General features: G+C 50.6%; 1 protein-coding gene across 1 annotated transcript; it reads right to left on the bottom strand.

Annotated features, from left to right (window-relative positions):
* Positions 1-534: 534 nt before the first annotated feature.
* TRIM41 (tripartite motif containing 41) lies at positions 535-15,503 on the bottom strand. Its single transcript, XM_048818494.2, has 6 exons — positions 14,589-15,503; positions 11,514-11,609; positions 9,125-9,355; positions 8,274-8,296; positions 6,204-6,331; positions 535-2,451 (listed from the first exon to the last, which is right to left on the bottom strand). The coding sequence occupies exons 1-6, from the start codon at positions 15,462-15,464 to the stop codon at positions 1,934-1,936; spliced, it is 1,872 nt and encodes a 623-aa protein (XP_048674451.2). The 5' UTR covers positions 15,465-15,503; the 3' UTR covers positions 535-1,933.
* Between the last annotated feature and the right edge of the window lie 200 nt (positions 15,504-15,703).

Below are 15,703 nucleotides of genomic sequence, written 5' to 3'. Positions count from 1 at the left end.
TCTCCAATGACGGAGATTGCACAACCTTCCTAGGCAATTTATTCCAGTGCTTAACCACCCTGACAGTTAGGAAGTTTTTCCTAATGTCCAACCTAAACCTCCCTTGCTGCAATTTAAGCCCATTGCTTCTTGTCCTACCCTCAGAGGTTAAGGAGAACAATTTTTCTCCCTTCTCCTTGTAACAACTTTTTATGTACATGAAAAGTGTTATGCCCCCTCTCCGTCTTCTCTTCTCCAAACTAAACCACCCCAATCTTTTCAATCTACCCTCACAGGTCATGTTTTCTAGACCTTTAATCATTTTTGTTGTTCTTCTCTGGACTTTCTTCAATTTGTCCACATCTTTCCTGAAATGTGGTGCCCAGAACTGGACACAATACTACAGTTGAGGCCTAATCAGTGCTGAGTAGAGCAGAAGAATTACTTTTGTAGCTTTTGAAACAAATTCAACATCCTTTCCAAAACCCCCTTTTCAGATTTTATCCTTCCACCAGCTCCAGCCAAGGCCGGACTGAAGAGGCAGAGACTAAACTGTACAATCCTCTCTTTATTATTAATTATTATTATAACATTTCAAAAAACTAAATCTCCATTTAATTCTTGGTTTAGCCAAAAATATTTCAAACTAGCTTTGTAACATCAACAGAAAAACAACCAACCAAACCCCAACACACAGCAGGTATGGGCAGTGTCTTTCTAGTGGGGAGAGAGATGGGTTGCTGGAAACTGGACAGCAACGGAGTGGGGTGGGGTGGGGTGGGGTGGAAAACAGCTCAGAGAACAATTAAAATAAATACCCAACCCTCAGAGAGTGCTGGAGGCGGCCTAGGATTCCCAGAACAGGGCTCGCAATGAAAGCATCTCACATGATTCTTGGCACCTCCAGACATTTTAGCCAGTGATTCTCTTGTAGCATCTCAGCTTAGGGAGGAAGTTGCCCCATTTGCCTCGGTACTGCAAGCTGTTTCAGACGTCAACAAATAAATGCAATGTCTAGGGTCACGAAGGGTGATGACAATGGGGAAGAGAGATTCAGAAGCACGTGTGATGGTTCTAGAGAAGACCTGGTGCCTGATGGTTCTGGAGAAGACCTGGGGACCAAGACCAAGAATTGCAGACAAGAGGACCGTTGAGAGGAAGAACTAGAGGACAGACACTGGGACTGTTCTGGGTGGAAAGCACTGGGCTCTGGAGGCTGGACACAAGGGGGTGGGGTGGGGAGCAATGTTTTTGCAGGGCTGGATCTTGGTCTGAACACCAGCAGGGAAGGGAAGGCAGCATTATGGTACTGGGCATAGAGCAATGGGGTCTTGTGCCTGTGGAAGAAGAGAGAAGATGGTCTGGAGCTAGCTCCAAATACCACCAGGAAGTGGGGGAGGGGGGAAGTTGGATGGCTGGAATTCTTCCAGCAGGGCCAAAGGAAATTCAATGAGATCCAGGTGGCCAGTCATAGGAGGCTAGTCATAGGAGCTTGACTCATTATGGGACAGAGCAGGGGGCTAGTGCTTCTGGAGATGCTCAGAGCTCCCTCTCCAGGTCTGAGGCCTAGATCTTCTGTGACATTGCTCACCTCCACCTGCTCGGCCCAGAGACACAAGCGAGGGTTTTGCAGGAGCACCGGGGCCCTACAGCAGAGGGACAGGTCGGGGGCTGGTTACAGTGGTGCATCAAGAGCAATTCACACGTTATGCATCGGACAGGACGGGGGATCGCCTGACAGCGGAGTGAAAACCCACCCGTCATCCCCGTAACCAATCCCTCCCCTGCCCTCACACTTTTGAAACAGAGTGACACAAAGGGACGAGGCAGGCTTTGGAATGTCAGGTTGGCTGAGGCGGCCTCCCCCCGGCCTCTGTGCGGTGCCGGACAGGGTGGGGAGGATCCGTGCAATGGTGGGAGGGACCCAGCGGGGGAGGAGGCCCGGGAAAGCGGGTCAGGTGCAGATCTTGATGCGTGTGCCCTTGGCCAGGATGCGGAAGAAGGGGAAGATGGGCTCGCGGAAGGTGGCATTGAAGGTGTGGATGTGGGCCATGTTCTCGGCATTGTAGAAGCACAGCTGGCCCCGCTCGTAGTCCAGGTAGACCCCAAAGCGCCGGAGCTTCTCCCCAGGGGGCAGTGCTGTCTGCTCCGTGGCCGTCAGCGCCTGGTACTTCTTCCCATTGGCGCCCACACACCAGATCTCCCGCTTCTGGTAGGGGCCGCCAGTCTTCTCCTTCCGCCGGGCTGTCTCCCGGGCCGCCCCCACCGCCCAGCCCCGCCGGCCCCCAACCTCCACCTCCCAGTAGTGGCGCCCCGTGCTGAAGCCCTGAGAGCCCAGCACACAGTAGTCGGAGTCGAAGCGCTTGGGATTGTCGGGTAGGTCTTGGCGACGCTCGCCCAGCTTCACACTCCGGCGGTCCAGGGACAGGCTCAGGTGCGGGTGGGCCGTGTCGGGGTCCAGGGTCACGTCGGCTAAGGAAAGAGACCCACACAGAGTCAGGAGAGTTAGGGTGAACTCAGTTCTGTCCTGAGTGTCAGGACACCTGGAATCCCTTGCCCAGGGTCAGCTGGGAATATATTGCCTCTGTTTCCCTTCCCACCGTGTCTTGTCTATTCAGACTGTGAGCACTTTGGGGCAGGGACTGGCTTTCGCTGTGTGTGTGTGCAGTGGATAGGGACTTCTTTAATGTTTTTAATGAAGTAAATACTAATGGGAATTGTGTGATCATGGGAGACTTTAACCTCACAGATATAGACTGGAGGACAAGTGCTAGTAATAATAATAGGGCTCATTTTTCTGGATGCAATAGCTGATGGATTCCTTCACCAAGTAGTTGCTGAACTGACAAGAGGGGATGCCATTTTAAATTTGGTTTTGGTGAGTAGTGAAGACCTCCCAGAAGAAATGGTTGTAGGGGACAACCTTGGTTCAAGTGATCATGAGCTAATTCAGTTTAAACTAAATGGAAGGATAAACAAAAATAGATCTGCAACTAGGGTTTTTGATTTCAAAAATGCTAACTTTAAAAAATTAAGGAAATCAGTTAGGGAAGTGGATTGGACTGAAGAACTTGTGGATCTAAAAACGGAGGAGGCCTGGAATTACTTCAGGTCAAAGTTGGAGAAGATATCGGAAGCCTGCATCCCAAGAAAGGGGAAAAAATTCATAGCCAGGAGTTGTAGACCAAGCTGGATGAGCAAGCATCTCAGAGAGGTGATTAAGAATAAGCAAAAAGCATACAGGGAGTGGAAGATGGGAGGGATCAGCAAGGAAAGCTACCGTATTGAGGTCAGAACATGTAGGGATAAAGTGAGAAAGGCCAAAAGCCATGTAGAATTGGACCTTGCAAAGGGAATTAAAACCAAGAAAGGTTCTATAGTCATATAAATAAGAAAACAAAGAAAGAAGAAGTGGGACCGCTAAACACTGAGGATGGAGTGGAGGTCAAGGATAATCTAGGCATGGCCCAATACCTAAACAAATACTTTGCCTCAGTCTTTAATGAGGAGTTTAGGGATAATGGTAGGATGACAAATGGGAATGAGGCTATGGAGGTAGATATTACTACATCCGAGGTAGAAGCCAAACTTGAACAGCTTAATGGGACTAAATCGGGGGGCCCAGATAATTTTCATCCAAGAATATTAAAGGAACTGGCATACAAAATTGCAAGCCCATTAGCAGGAATTTTTAAGGAATCTAAACTCAGGGGCTGTACCGTATGACTGGAGAATTGCTAACACAGTGCCTATTTTTAAGAAAGGAAAAAAAAAACATGATCCGGGTAACTACAGGCCTGTTAATTTGACATCTGTAGTATGCAAGGTCTTGGAAAAAATTTTGAAGGAGAAAGTTAAGGACATTGAGGTCAATGGTAATTGGGACAAAATACAATGTGGTTTTACAAAAGGTAGATCATGTCAAACCAACCTGATCTCCTTCTTTGAGAAGGTAACAGATTTTTCAGACAAAGGAAATGCAGTGGATCTAGTTTACCTCAATTTCAGTAAGGCATTTTATATGGTTCCACATGTGGAATTATTAGCTAAATTGGAAAAGATGGGGATCAACATGAAAATTGAAAGGTGGATAAGGAACTGGTTAAAGGGCAGACTACAACGGGTCACACTGAAAGGTGACCTGTCAGGCTGGAAGAAGGTTACTAGTGGAGTTCATCAGGGATCGCTTTTGGGACTAATTTTATTTTATCTTTTTATTACTGACCCTGGCACGAAAAGTGGGAATGTGCTAATAAAGTCTGCGGATGACACAAAGCTGGGAGGTATTGCCAATACAGAGAAGGACCGGGATATCATACAGGAGGATCTGGATGACCTTGTAAACTGGAGTAATAGGATGAAATTTAATAGTGAAAAATGCAAGGTCATGCATTTAGGGATTAAGAAAATTTTTGTTATCAGCTGGGGACGCATCACTTGGAAGTAACAGAGGAGGAGAAGGACCTCAGAGTATTGGTTGATCACAGGTTGACTATGAGCCGCCAATGTGATATGGCCATGAAAAAAGCTAATGCGGTCTTGGGATGCATCAGGAGAGGTATTTCCAGTAGAGATAGGGAGGTGTTAGTACCATTATACAAGGCACTGGTGAGACCTCATCTGGAATATTGTGTGCAGTTCTGGTCTCCCATGTTTAAGAAGGATGAATTCAAACTGGAACAGCTACAGAGAAGGGCTACTAGGATGATCTGAGGAATGGAAAACCTGTCTTATGAAAGAAGACTCAAAGAGCTTGACTTGTTTAGCGTAACCAAAAGAAGGCTGAGGGGAGATATGATTGCTCTCTATAAATATATCAGAGAGATAAATACCAGGGAGGGAGAGGAATTATTTAAGCTCAGTACCAAGGTGGATACAGGAACAAATGGACATAAACTGGCCATCAGGAAGTTTAGACTTGAAATTAGACAAAGGTTTCTAACCATCAGAGGAGTGAAGTTCTGGAACAGCCTTCCAAGGGGAGCAGTAGGGGCAAAAGACATATCTGGTTTCAAGACTAAGCTTGATAAGTTTATGGAGGGGATGGTATTATGGGATAGCCTAATTTTGGCAATTAATTGATCTCTATTTGAGGTAAATATGCCCAGTGGCCTGTGATGGGGTGGGATCTGAGTTACTACAGAGAATTCTTTCCTGGGTGTCTGGCTGGTGAGTCTTGCCCACATGCTCAGGGTTTAGCTGATCGCCATTTTTGGGGTCGGGAAGGAATTTTTCTCCAGGGCAGACTGGCAGAGGCCCTGGGGGATTTTCGCCTTCCTCTGTAGGGTGGGGCATGGGTCACTTGCTGGAGGATTTTCTGCACCTTGAAGTCTTTAAACCACGATTTGAGGACTTCAATAGCTCAGACATAGGTTAGGGGTTTGTTACAGGAGTGGGGGGTGAGATTCTGTGGCCTGTGTTGTGCAGGAGGTCAGACTAGATGATCATAATGGTCCCTTCTGACCTTAAAGTCTATGATTCACTGAGATAATGCAAATAAACAGTAGGCATGGTATCTGAGACCTCCCCGTTTTCCCTGCATGGAGAGCCAATGCCTTACCTCATCATGTGACACTCCATAGGGCAATCAGCAAGCCCCCAGTGCTAGGTTTATATTTATTACTACTGGCTGGGAGCTGCTACCAGCACCGGCACTGGTTGTCCAGTAGGGGGCATCCTCCTCCTGAGCAGCAAAGAGCTGGGGCAGACTCAGGGCAACAACCCTGCTGTTCCCCAGTGCCAGGAGCACAGTGAGCTCAGGGACAGGATAGCAGCAGGCTGCGGGTCAGGATGGAAGGGCACCAACAGAGCCGGGCAGGAGCCCAAGGCTAACAGGACAGGGGGCTGTGGGTCAGGACTGCGGTGCATTAGCAGAGCTGCATGGGAAACCAAGCAGCTGGGATGGCTGGAAACTGGCAGAGCCGGGAGTTTGTGGGGGCAGAGCCCAGGGCTGGGACAGCAGGTGAGGGCTGTGGGTCGGGATAGAGGAGCACCAGCAGGTGTGTGCACTGGGGGAGCCCAGGGCTGGGACAGCAGGGGGATGTAGGTCAGGACAGAGTTGTGAGCGAGTGCTGATGCACTTCAGTGGAAGCAGCCTGTGGGAGAAACTCATGCTACAGCTGCCAGCTCTGTACAGCTCCACCACACACAGGACGTCAGCGTAAACAGAGTCCTGGCTTTCCCCAGTCCACTAGCCAAGGGAAGAAAAAGCTGTTCTCCTTTACCTTGAGGGACTTTCCTGAAGACCTTCTCCATCTTCCTCATCACCACGTCCTGCAGGAAGTAATTGCGGTATTTCTTCCCCACGTCTACCGGCACAGTCTCCGGCTCCTGGAATTTGACGCTCTCGCACCTGGCAAAGGGAATACAGCAGTGAGTCAAGGGCTGGGTGTGGTGGGCAGAGCACTGAACAGGTCTCGGGGGACCTGAGGTCTATCCCCAGCTCTGCCACTGCCTCGCTAGGCGACCCTGGGCAAGTTAGTTTCCCTCCTCTGTCTCTTTAGACTGTAAGCTCCAAGGGCAGAAAGTCTCTCTATGGGGGCGGGCCGACAATCTTCTGTCAAAACACTTTTGCAACAGAAATGTAGGTTTTTGACGAAGCAATGTTCTTTTCTTTCTGCAGAAGATTTTGATTTTTTTCCACTCAAAAAGAGACCACCCCCATAATCGAAATATTCGACTTAAAATGCCACAGGGCCTCCTGGGAGTTGTAATTCAATTGCCTCATGTCTCCCTTCTCCTCTACTGGCTGGGGTCCCAGGCAGACTACATGCCCCATGATGCATCGGGAGAGTCCCTGAGCATGGTGTACTGCCTCCCCTCTCCAAGAGGAGACACTGTGCTGCATCATGAGAGATGAAATGTAACCAGGAACTCCAGCCTATACAGGAGAAGGGGAGTACAAGGCAGCTGAACTAAACTCCCATGAGCCACTGGGGCAGCACTTCTAAATTGAGTTTTCTGGTATTGAAATTTTCCATAAAACATTTTCCGGCCGGCTTTACTCATTACGCACGGCTACCACATCCAACGCAGTGGGTCTCTAACTCTAACACAAATGACCTAACAGTACCTAAGATCAGAGAAGTTTGCACACACAAGTAACGTCTTTAACTACAGTCCGTGGATCAGGTCTACCACGTTCGGACCGTGTGTGACCCGCTGGTAACTATGACCAAATCTGTTTGGAAGACTGCTCCTTGAAGCACCATAGTTCGATTCCAGAGTTAATACAGCGTGATGTAAATGGGGAGAGGTGTCCCCCGACCTGTTTCAGGCCGATCTACACCAGAAATTTTGGCTGGTATAGGAAGTTCAGTTAGGGATGCAATTTTTTTGATGACATTTCTCTACCGACAAAAGCCCTGGTGTAGACCAAGTCTCAGCATAACAATCCTTGTGCTGGTACTTCGTTTGGAGAACCAAAATAAGCTATACTCTTTTGCTGTCGAAACTGCATCTCCACTAGGCAGGTTTGTTAGTATAGCTATACTGGCAAACCCTTTGCTAGCATAGACTGGGCCTAAGACAATGCCACTTTAGTTCATGTTTGAGAGTTTCTCTTTGCAGCCACAACAGCTGGGATCCGGTTTAGAATGAAAGCTTAACTCAGGACCTGTCACGAGGGCTTAGTAAATACATCACAGCCATTCATCTGGCACGACTGCCTAAGATCAACGGTTCTCTGGGGTAACTTTCCACTCTCTTTGGGTCTTTCTGTTCTGTGACTGCACAGTGCCTAGCTCAGTAGGGGCCCAGTCCATGACTGGGGCTCCCAAGTGCTAGGATAATCCAAATAAATATTATAGAGAAAGCCAAGTGTGTTCAAGTCTAGGCTGCACAGTAGTCTAACTGCCATGACTGTAACTACATTGTGGGGACACCAGAGATGTTTAGATCTTAACGCAGTGTCCTGGTTGGCTTTATAGTCTGCAGAGGAAGCAGTGTGGCCTAGTGAATAGACTCTCCTAGCGAAACTCAGGAGACCTTGGCTCTATTCCCGGATCTGCTGCCCTGCTAGGTAAGTCACTCCCCCCAACACTCCCGTGCCTCAGTTGCCCCATCTGTAAGACGGGGAAAATAAGACTATCCTCCTTCGCAACATGCTTTGCGATCTACTGATGAAACACACCACAGAAGAGCTAGCACTAGCCTTCGGTGCTAACCACAGCTAGTCAGTTTCAACAAGTGACATCATGGAGTATTTCCATATTTCTATAACACGACGTTCTTAAAAGCCGTCGGTTTCCTTCCTGTAGCAACAGGTGTATCAACAGAATTAGCCCAGGACTGACCTGATGAAGGTGTCTTTGATGTCCTGAGAAGAGTGGGAAGAAAAGAGAAAAAGATTAGTAACAAGCCAGTGACAAACACTACTGTGTCTCATAGAAGACTTTGATCAGCCACGACTCAGCGAGGTCTGTGAGCACCTCTCTTGCTTTGAGCGTGGGAGTGACCCCATTGCAGTCAGGGGGACTAATCACATGCTTGAAGTTAGAAAACCACCCCTGATGTATGTGCCTAAGGCATACAGGGGAGTTAAGGGAGGTGCTTTTCAGTGGGTGTTGCCATCTGTGCCCTTGGAAGTCTCCCCCTAAGTATAGCTGGGTAGGGAACATTTTTGGCGCAATTTAATTTCACTGGAACGTGTTGTTTTGAAGCCGGGGATGTATCGGTTTCAATGAAGTGTCCCTTGGGGACAAAGGGACAGAAAATGTAGCGCTGGCCTGGGACTTGGGAGCAGAACTGGTTCAAGTCCGCTGCTCTGAGTCAGGGCAGTTTTTTGTTCCAGATCATAACCCAAATCAGAGACTTGAAGCTTGGTCCCCCTGCCGGCCGGCGCCCCCCTCTCAACCTTCCCTGCATGCAAACACTCTCCCAGGCTGTGAAAAGGGTCCAAAGATTTCGTTTTCATTCCAGCGGGGAACAAAACACCTTGGAAGTTGCCAGGAAAGGTCACCCTCTGGGCGGCTCTGCCCTCAAGTCCCTTGCCGAGCTGTGGCTCGAATAGATGTCCCTGGCTGGAGAAAGATGCTTTTGTGGTGCGGAATGGGGTGTCGGGTGATCTGGAAAGGGGCTGGGGGTGACAGACCAGGGTGGGAGGGTGTGGGGGTCAGACATCAGATTGTGTGCTGGGGGCTCTCACCTTGAGCAGCTGCAGCCCGTCCTGCCTGCTCTTGTCCTCAGCCTCAGCGATGAGGCGCCCGAGGGTGGCGCCCTGCTCCTCCAGCTGGCTTATGTTGCTGCTCTGGCGGGCCAGCAGCGCCTCGTAGCGCTCCTCCAGCTGGTGCAGTAGCAGCACCTGCTCCCCGATCAGGAACTGGTGCAGCAGCTCGAAGTCCGACTCGAACTCCTTGATCTCCAGCTTCATCTTGTTCTGGAGCAGGGAGGGGAAGGGTTAGACACAGCTCCTCCCCCACCTCCTGCCTGCCTGGGCCACCCACTGCTTATCCAGCCTGGGCAGCTGGCCCCAAAGTCCCAGCTTCAACCCCTGTTAAATGACCTGTCCTAGGGCATCACAGCTCCTGCAGGGGAATATTTGGACAGCGTCATCAGAGCGAAGCCAACACTATAATCTGTCCTTGCCAAAGAGCAGTGGGATAAAATCCCCTAGGGCATGTCTAACACCAGGCCAACAGAGCTACTTATAGCAACAGGCTGGGCAGCTCTTGGCCTGTTAAACCTACTAACAATGGCAAAGCTCAGTCTGGCTGCCAAAGCCTAATCCGCACTGGGCTCCGGCTAGGTGGGAATCTTCCAGGTAGAGCCCTGCAGTGGGTCTGGGATCCCGCGGGTCCTACAGGACCCGCTGCCATAACAGCGTGTAAAATGTACTTTGTTGCAGACAGGATTGGGTGGGCAAAAAAACCCAGACGGTGGTGATTTGCAGGAAACAATCTTTCATCAATTTGCCAGAAGCTGGGAATGGGTGACAGGGGATGGATCACTTGATGATCACCTGTTCTGTTCATCTCCTCTGGGGCACCTGCCATTGGCCACTGTCGGAAGACAGGATACTGGGCTAGATGGACCTTTGGTCTGACCCAGTCTGGCCGCTCTTATGTTCTTATAAACAGAATTTCAGCCACATAAAGCAAGTTTTTCTTTTCTTTTTTAAATAAAGGTTTTAAGACTTAAATTTAAGCCAGGGATAGAAAGAGATTTGATGTCTATTATAACAGGAGTTAAAGCATTTTTTTTAACATGGTTTAAGCAAGATTTATTTTATTCTTTTAGTGGTAAAAATTGTGTCTGAATTCCATTTATAATATATTAACTGACTTATTTTTTCAAAGGAGCAAGGTGGAATCTGTCTCTCTTGCAGGATTTTTTTTGTAGTAGGAGTTTTTGCAACAATGCATGAGTGGATGTTGCGGGACAGGAGCAGGATTAAAAAAATAGTCCCCCTGCAGGGCTCTGCAGTAAAGTTTCCTAGTGCAGACACAGCTACAGAACCCGTGGAAGGCGCTTATGTGGAAACACAGGGCACTGTTATCTTTGGCAACATGCTATAGATAAGTTACAGCTATCTACAACGGGGATGCTAGATATGCGGGGATCCAGCTCACATGGTTTATTTAAGTATGCAAAAAAACCTTCTCAGATCAATTTTTCCCAAACTGTGGGTCATGGGAAGGGTCCAGATAGGTCACCCTCTCACTGTCCCTCTCCTCCCCAGAATGGGGCAGGGCTGGAAGGCCAGAGCAATGGGGCTGGGAGAGTGGGAAGCAGGAGGGAAGATGGGATACAAAAAGAAACAAACAGTTGGTGGGTCGCCTTACTAAAAAGTTTGGGAACCACTGCCTTAGGCGAACCAGAGGACTTTGATATCACATGATTCTTGGGGAGGCTGTGTATCAGGAATCCTGCGATCAAATGACTCCAAATTTTGATCACTAACCCTACCCCACCACCCTCAGACAGCACAGCAAATTTCAAGAAAAGCTGAGTCTGTGGGTGGATTTTAGGGCCCTTAGAAAAGCCATCTGTCAAACAATAAGTGAGTCACATGTTAACTCTACCAACACTGCTGCTGTACCACAGTCTGCATTACGTGGTCTGGTTGGCCAGTATCTCAGCTTCCATTAAAAAAAAGAAAAGAAAATAAAAGAAAAAGGCTCTAGCCCTTGCGGTTGTCAAGAAAACCCGCTGAACGTGAGCCGAGCGTGAGTGACATCTGCCTGAGTCTGCAGAGAGCCTGAACCAATAGCTCAGAGGAGAGCGAACTCCCCGTCTGCCTTTCTGGGGCATCAGCTCTGACAGGTCAGTGATGACACTTCACTAACTATTTCAGTGCTGATGTCTGAGCAGCTGGAATAGGGAAGGAGATAGGAGCCCCAAGGGAGGTGAGACTTAGGAGTGGCTGCAGAGAGGGAAGAGGAGGAGACACCAAGGAGATATGTGGCAACATGGGAAGGGCAGGATGGACATAACCTCTCACCACCTGACCTTCAAGTTGAGAACCCCCCTTAACCATGCAATCCCTGGTCGGGGTGGAGAGCAAAGGTGGTGGGGAGGGGGAGCCTGGCACCTGCCTTCAGCTCAGTAATTTTCTCCTCTTCGCTTGATTTCTGTTTCAGAACCGCATCCAGCTTCTTCTTCAGCGGATCCAGGTGGCCCTGGAGTTTCATCTACAAAGAAAAGACAATAAACATCCTCCCCACCCCCGACAAGTTTATCACCAAATCTGTCTTTTCTATATGTGTTTTCCTTTACTGGGCTCATGGGTTTTAATGTCAAGAGTGGCCATCTAGTCCGGCTTCAATGGACCAGGAGGCAGCATGGTCTAACGGTAGAAGCAGCATAGCAGGAAACCTGGGGTCAATTCCTGGCTCTGTCGCAAAGTCCCTGTGTGACCTAGAGCAAGCCACTCGATTTCTCTGGGCCTTGGCTCCCCCTGTGTAAAACAGGGGACAATCCTTCCCTGGTCTGTCCTGTAAGCTCTCTGAAACTCCCCCACCTGCACGTACAGAGCCAAGAACAACAGGGCTGCCATCAGCTGGAGCTTCCAGGCGCTGCTGCAATATCCAGACTCAGGAAATCTGTAGAGACTCCAGCCTGAACTATTCTGGTTTTGCTGGAGGACTAGAGAGGGCGAGGGCGGGACAGTAACATTGCAACAGGTTGAAACTTGAGCTGCGGTTGCACGCACTTAGGGCTTGTCTACACTTGAAACGCTCCAGCGCAGCGCTTCGGCGTAGACACTGCCTACGCTGATGGGAGGGGTTCGCCCGTCAGCATAGGTCCTCCACTTCTTCAGAGGAGGTAGCTAGGTCGAAGGAAGAATTCCGTCAACTGAGCACTGCCTACACCAGGGGTCAGGTCGGCTTACCCACATTGCTCAGGGGGGCGGATTTTTCAGACCCCTGAGCGATGTAGCTGGGTCGACTGAACTTTTTAGAGTAGGCCAGGTCTATACCTACATCACAGTTATATCACTCTGATGGAACACAAGTTGGCCCAGTAAAAGATATGACCTCACCCTCCTTGTCTCTCTAATATCCTGGGACCGACACAGCTACAACAAACACTGCAAACGCACTTTAAGCCTTGTTAAAAAAGCAAGTCTGAGGTCCGTTTAAAAACTCTCCCTACTCTGCTTCAACCCAGATGTTTTGATAACATTTTCCTGGTTTTGTTTTTTCCTTTCCCGTTGCTGTGGAAAAGTCCCCCAACAAACAGGGAATGGACTAATTATACAGAGGGCCAGCCATGGAACTGGTAATCCACACAGTGCTGTCCATTGCAAACAGGAAAAACTGAGAAAAGAGATAAAACACCTCCCTGGATCTCTTCTATTTACAGGAATATTGGGCCTTGATCCTGCAAATGCTTATGAGGGTAATTTTACACAGATATGTAGCCCCCCTGAACTCAACAGGGGCTAGTCACTCTTTGCAGGACCAGGGTGTTAGCTGTAACTTTTATAAGTATTTATGATTTTAACAGTGGCAGCACCTAGGAGCTCTAGCCAGGGATCAGGACACCACTGCGCTAGGTACTGTACAAATAGAACAAAGAGGCAGCCCCTGCCCCAAAGAGCTTACGGTTAGAGCCCTGCCTGGGTACAAAATTTAGATCCGCAGATGCGGATATCCATGGATATAAAGCAGATATCCGCGGAGCTGCAGGGCTCTACCAGGAATACAGACCACTGTGTGGACAGTACTCCTGTCTGGGAGCATGCAAGCCACTTGCACAGACTTGCGCAACCAGGGACAGCTGCTGGTGAGCCTGGTGCCCGTCCCAGTGGGCAGGGCTGGGGGCAGCACAGCCATACTGGAAGAGCTGCTGGGCTGGAAGCGTCAGCCCAACATGCTGCTGCTTTAGCTGCTGTGGTTCCTGGTAGAGCCCTGCAGCCTGCAGTCCAGAGCTCATTGCTCTGCACGGTTGTCTGCCTGCATTCCAGCTGGAAGGGGTCACCCGGGCTGTATGGGCCTGCCCCCACTGCAGTCATGCCAGCAGGGGTGGGGTGGCACGCTCTGCTGAATGGGGTCCTCGTCCTAGCATGACCTCTGTACAGGGACCGTGGAGGTGACCCAGAACTAGCATCTGGCTCACACCATTGAAAAGGTCAGATCACCCTTGTGACACTAGCAGTTGCCACATTTCCAGGCAGAGTTTTAAGCTGACAGCATCTCTCTAAAGACTTCCTTTTTCTACAATGCCCAGAAGAGTCAATGATCACAGAAATAAGCTTTTCAATTGAACCCAGACACTGAGGTTCAGAGTGTCAGAGGTATTTAGACGGCTAAGTCCCACTGAAGTCAGCATCTAAATGCCTGTGATGATCTGAGCCTGAGTAACTGATGGTCTTATTGGTCTGATCCTCTCCCAGTCTTGCTGCTTGTTATCCCCCATCAAGAGGTCAGACCCTGCTCTCAGCTCCACTCACTCAGTGGGACTCAGGAGCTACTCACAGCAGCGCTGACTCCGGGAAACGCCTGCATAGAGCTCCTCCCACAAGGGAGGCCTTACAGTGTAAGCTGCCTATGACCTGAGAAGGGCCCAGAAAACACACCTGTGGGAGCCAGAAAACAACCAAACAGCTCCCATCTATCCCATCCCAATGCAATCCAGCACCAGCAGCCTCTGACCAGCCTTACCAAATGACTCAATTCGGCCAACCCCATCCCATTGCGGATCAAACCAACTCGTCACCACACCCAGCTGCGTGAACACCTGATCAAGCCAGCAACTCCCAGCCAACCACTCAATGCCCCCCACCCCAACACCATCAGTCACCAAGTGAACCCAACTCCCTCACTGAAGCAAAGCAGTACCTCCAGCCACTAACTAGCTTTACCAAAGCCATCACTGCCAATGCAATCCTCTGCAAATGAAGCAGATCTCCCCTATTCAAACCACCTGGTCAAGCCAAAACTTCCCAGCCAACTAGCCCCCAACTTCAGGCACATCGTGCCTGGGGTAGTCGAATTTGGTCTGCTGGTTGGACCATTAGCTTCCCTGGCTCGGGCCGGGTACTGATGGATAGTGTGACGTGAACGCTGATCCATGCATGCTCAACTACCATCAGACAGGAACCAACTCAACACAACCCACCAGCCTCTAGCTAGCCTTTACCAAACCCAACGCTGCCAACTGCATACCTTGTAATCCTGCACCACCTCCTCCAGCGGGACAACGCTGTGGTGCTTATGGCTCCGGGACTCCCGACACACCACGCAGATGGCCTGCTCGTCCACCTCGCAGAAGAGCTTGAGGGGTTCCTGGTGTTTCTCACACAGAGCTCGTTTCTCCAGCTCCCCTGCTACTCCTGCCGCACCCCCAGATGCTGAAGTCCCAGCAGCCGGTGATGCGAGTCGCTGTGGGTGTGGGTGCATCTGTCGGATGATGTGCACCATATTGGCCAGCTGGAGGTTGGGCCGGAAGTTCCTCTGGGGGAAGGTCTTGCGGCACTGGGGGCAGGTGAAGGTTGTGGGGTGTCGAGGCCGCGTGACCACTGCTGCTGGCGGAGGCGGTGGCAGCGGCTCTTCTTCTTCCTCCTCCAGATCCTCTTCCTCCATCACCTCCTCATCGTAATCGTCCTCCTCGAAGAAAAGCTCATCTCCTACCTCGTCCTCCCACATGTCATCCTCCCCTGGGTCGTCCCATAGATCAGTGTCCTCATCCTCCTCACTCCACATATCGTCTTCCTCCTCGGCCCCGTTGTCCCCATCCCCCTCTTCCTCCTCATTGTACTCTATGTTGTCATCATCGTCCAGCTCATCCACATCGTCCTCCTCGCCTCCCATCCCCACGTCGTCCCCCGCGGCCTCATACGCGGCCTGGCCCTCGCCCTCCTCCTCGCCTCCCCAGAGCTGAGTGATGCAGACGCGGCAGAAGTTGTGGCCGCAGCCAATGGAGACGGGGTCGGTGAAGTAGTCGAGGCAGATGGCGCAGACGGCCTCCTCCTGCAGCGTCTCCACCGCGTTGGGCCGCCCACCCCGGCCCCCCATGGAGCCGCCTTCCCCAGCCACCGCCATGGACCCCCTGCACCAACAGAGCAGCCCCCACCCTCAGCTTCCCCCCGGGGTCCTGAGCCCCCTGCCCTGAGCCCCCCCGGTCCTGAGCCCCCAGCCCTGCTCTGAGCCGCCCCCCCCGGAACTTGAGGGCCCCCCTGGAACCTGATCCCCCCCCCTTATCCTAGGCCTCCCTTTGCCCCAGACACCAGCAAGGCCCTGAGCTTCTTCCGTCTCCTCCCTCCAGCTCCTGCCCCCCACTC

This window comes from Caretta caretta, chromosome 14 (genome assembly GCF_965140235.1).
Source record: "Caretta caretta isolate rCarCar2 chromosome 14, rCarCar1.hap1, whole genome shotgun sequence".
Lineage (NCBI taxonomy): Eukaryota > Metazoa > Chordata > Testudines > Cheloniidae > Caretta > Caretta caretta.
This window is presented reverse-complemented; position numbering and strand designations above follow the sequence as displayed.